This window comes from Rutidosis leptorrhynchoides, chromosome 8 (assembly GCF_046630445.1).
Source record: "Rutidosis leptorrhynchoides isolate AG116_Rl617_1_P2 chromosome 8, CSIRO_AGI_Rlap_v1, whole genome shotgun sequence".
Lineage (NCBI taxonomy): Eukaryota > Viridiplantae > Streptophyta > Magnoliopsida > Asterales > Asteraceae > Rutidosis > Rutidosis leptorrhynchoides.
Genome location: NC_092340.1, coordinates 367,307,212 through 367,311,353, shown reverse-complemented (window position 1 = coordinate 367,311,353; position 4,142 = coordinate 367,307,212). Strand labels below are relative to the sequence as shown.

The window sequence follows — 4,142 nt, the reverse complement described above, 5'->3', positions numbered from 1 at the left end:
CATTCCCAAGGTAAGTGATCCTTTAAATTTCTCCAATTATCGTCCCATAAGTCTAATTGGCAGTTATTATAAAATCTTATCCAAAGTGCTTGCCAATCGGATTAGGGGATGTATTCCATGGCTTATCGGGTTAGAACAAAGTGCCTTTATCAGTGATAGATATATCTTGGATGGTATCTTAATCGCTCGTGAAACCGTTGACGAACTTAAAGCAAAAAAACAAAAAAGTTTCATTTTTAAAGTCGATTTCGAAAAAGCATTTGACTGTTTAGACTGGGATTTTCTCTTTAAATTAATGGGGCTCATGGGTTTTGGCACAAAATGGATCAATTGGATTCGCTCTTGTCTAACCTCCACGTCTATTTCGGTACTCATAAACGGGTCACCGACCGACCAATTCTTCCCTAAACGTGGGGTGAGACAAGGGGATCCCCTCTCCCCCTTTCTCTTTATCCTGGCTAGTGAGGGTCTAAACCATTTAGTTAAAGTTACACTTTCTAAAGGTCTCACAAATGGTGTTGAAATTGGAAAAGACAAAGTCGTCGTGTCCCACTTACAATATGCTGATGATACGATTATTTTTGGAAAATGGAACAAGGTCGAAATTCGTAATATTTTGAAAATTCTTAAATGCTTTGAAAACCTTTCGGGACTTAAAATTAATTTTTGTAAAAGTTGTGCTTATGGCATCGGATTGTCAAAGGAGGAATCTCTTTTGTTAGCCTCATGGTTCGGGTGTGTGGAAGGATCCTTCCCATTTAACTACCTCGGACTCCCCATTGGAGCTAACCTTAAGCGTTACCAAAATTGGCAACCCGTTTTCGATAAATTTAAAAATAGACTTTCATCATGGAAAGAAAACTCTTTATCTTTTGGTGGGAGCCTAACCTTAATTAAGTCCGTTCTAAATAGCCTTCCCTTCTCTTTTCAAGGCCCCCTCTCGGGTCATCAATGATTTAGAAAGGCTACGTCGTGAATTTTTTTGGGGCGGTACTTCCGATAAGAAAAAAATGGCTTGGGTAAATTGGGAAAGAATCTCCCTACCTTATGACTATGGAGGATTAAATGTCGGGTCCTTAAATTTTAAAAACCTTGCACTTCTAGTGAAATGATGGTGGAGATTCTTAACGTTAAAGGATGCCCTTTGGGTCAAGGTTATTAAAAGCCTCTATGGGTCTCATGGCGGGTTGGGTTGCATTAATTCACTTGATCCTAACGACCAAAAAAGATTTGCGGGGCGTACATGGTTTTCCATCACCAACTTAGAACACACCCTAACTAAGTTAGGGTGTGACAATTCTAATCTTTTTGTCAAAGTGATAGGTCCAGGTACGGATACAAGCTTTTGGGAAGACAAATGGTGCGGTAACACTCCTTTCAAGCTAAAATATCCGAGACTCTATAGACTCGAGCGACAGAAATCTTCATATGTTGCTTACAGAATCAATTGGGCCGAAAACAGCCCATCATTTTCTTGGAATTGGGCCTCTGAACCCAAGTGGAGGGCGTCTGGTGAGCTCGAGAATCTGCTTGTTGACCTCGCTGCCTTCCCTCACCCATCAGCCGACTCAGATAGATGGAATTGGAATTTACACACCAATGGTTCGTTCTCAACTAAGTCGCTGTCCGATCTGCTAACGGATCTTTCGATTGCCAACATACCTTGCCACGATGCTACGATTTTAAACCCTCTTATCCCCCAAAAAGTAGGTATTTTTATATGGCGTGCAAAGCAAAACAAAATCCCGGTTAGATTCGAACTCGATAACAAAGGAATCGACCTTCACTCCACTAGATGCCCGATTTGTGATGACGCTATTGAAACCGCTCAACACGCCCTTTTAGATTGTAAGGTAGCCGTCGATATATGGGAAAGAGTTAGAAAATGGTGGAATGTTGATAATCTCCACATCTCACACATACGTGACATCTCGAAGGCTTCCACCCCTGCTATGAAAACCAAAACGGGATCCCAAATTTGGCAAGCCACCATTTGGGTCACTTGCTACTTTATTTGGAAAAATCGCAACGACCGTGTTTTCGAGTCCACCTCCCATTGCATTCCCAAAATCTTCGCGGACATCTAAGCTAATTGCATTGAATGGATAAATTGTAGAGGCAAAAACATTTTTCTCGACTGGCCCTCTTGGCTCTCATCCCCGTCTTCCTTTGACTTTAACCCAAATCCTAAGGATGGTATAGGTTAAAGGTAGGTTTTTTCGCCCATCTCTTGGGATAGCATGTGTATTGGGCTAAGTGAGTTACTCTAGGGCCGCTTTTGTTGGAGATATGGAGAACTTTAAACAATTAGAGGGAAGATTCCAGGAAACTCACACGAAGCTTCCACGAAGTTGTTAGAAAACTCACATGTAGCTTCTACGAAGTTGTTAGGAAACTCACATGTACCTTCCACGAAGTTGTGAGAAAATTCACATGTAGCTTCCACGAAGCTGTCAGGAAGCTCACATGTAGCCTCCATGAAGCTGTCAGGAAACTCACATAAAGCTTCAAAGAATTGTTTTTAGCTTACTCCTTAAATCATTCTATAAATAGACCATCTTGTAACTCATTGTAAACACACCACAAATATTCAGTAAATACATTCTCTAGTTGGTCCGTGGACTAAAGCAATCACAATGATTGCATATAACCACGTTATCTCTTGTGTCGATTTACATCTCTTGCATTTATAATCTTTCGTTCATTAAATGGGTTAGTAATCTTGTAGAATTACTATCGGTGAGTGATCGTGTTGAATCACTTGCGTTGTTTTGGGTCCTAATATCCTTACATCTGGTATCAGAGCAAAAGGTTTCGTTAAGGGAACGATGGCGGAAGACGGGAAGTTTAGAATCGACCGATTCGATGGGAGGGACTTTAGCTTTTGGAAGATGCAAATTAAAGATTACTTGTATCAAAAGAAGCTACACCAACCCTTGTTAGATACCAAGCCTGAAAGCATGAACGATGCCGATTGGACGCTTTTGGATCGTCAAGCTTTGGGCGCTATTCGTCTTTCACTAGCTAAGAACGTTGCATACAACGTTGTGAATGAGAAGACGACGTTTGCTTGCTTGAAAGCACTCTCTAACATGTATGAGAAACCTACCGCTTCTAATAAGGTATTTCTCATGCGTCAATTGTTCAATACAAAGATGAAGGAAGGTACGAGTGCAACGGATCATATCAATGAATTTAATAATATCATTTCAAGGCTTGAATCGGTAGAGATTAAGTTTGATGATGAACTAAAAGCACTAATCTTGCTTTCAACATCACCGAAAAGTTGGTCGGGTACGGTTACCGCGGTTAGTAGCTCTACGGGAACTACTAAGCTAGCGTTTGAAGCAATAAGGGATTTGATTCTTGGTGAAGATACTCGTAGGAGAAACTCGGGGGAATCGACATCCGGTTCTTTGTTAAGTACCGACAACCGTGGTAGGAAATTTGATCGCGGTGAGAAGAAGGGTAGAAAGAAGACTAAGAAGAAGTATCCATCAAAAGATAGAAGTGAAGCTGTTTGTTGGGGTTGCTATCAAAAAGGGCACTTTCAAAGGAATTGTAAAAATGGTCCGGCGAAAGGTGTGAACTTGACCGCGGAAGAAAGTGATGATGCACTTTTATGTAGTGTTGAAAATTCTATGGAGTCTTGGATTTTGGATTTGGGAGCTTCGTTTCATGCTACTCATGTCAAAAGCATGATGAAGAATTTTCGTTCATATCAAGGCAAAGTGACATTGGCGAACGACAAACAACTCAATATAGAGGGCATTGGAGATGTTTTATTGAAGACCACTCTTGGCTCTAATTGGACCTTGAAAAACGTAAGGTACATTCCTAAATTAAAAAGGAAACTTATTTCGGTTGGTCAATTAGATGATGAAGGTAATGCGGTTACTTTTGAAAACCACCAATGGAAGGTGGTTAAGGGTAGTTGTGTAGTGGCTCGTGGACATAGAAGGGGAACTCTTTATATGGTTGAAGTGTTTGATGAAGACACGGTGGTTGCTACAGTTAATGTTGAGTCTGAATCAACTCTATGGCACCGAAGACTCGGGCATATGAGTGAGAAGGGTATGAAGATGCTTGTTTCGAGTGGGAGAATTTCGGATTTGAAAAAGGTAGAACTTGGGTTTTGCGAA

The 4,142-nt window shown here is 40.9% G+C and overlaps 1 protein-coding gene across 1 annotated transcript; it reads left to right on the top strand.

Moving 5' to 3' along the window:
- Nucleotides 1–1,010: 1,010 nt before the first annotated feature.
- LOC139864716 (uncharacterized) lies at nucleotides 1,011–2,087 on the top strand. Its single transcript, XM_071853286.1, has 2 exons — nucleotides 1,011–1,019; nucleotides 1,137–2,087. The coding sequence occupies exons 1-2, from the start codon at nucleotides 1,011–1,013 to the stop codon at nucleotides 2,085–2,087; spliced, it is 960 nt and encodes a 319-aa protein (XP_071709387.1).
- Nucleotides 2,088–4,142: the final 2,055 nt, after the last annotated feature.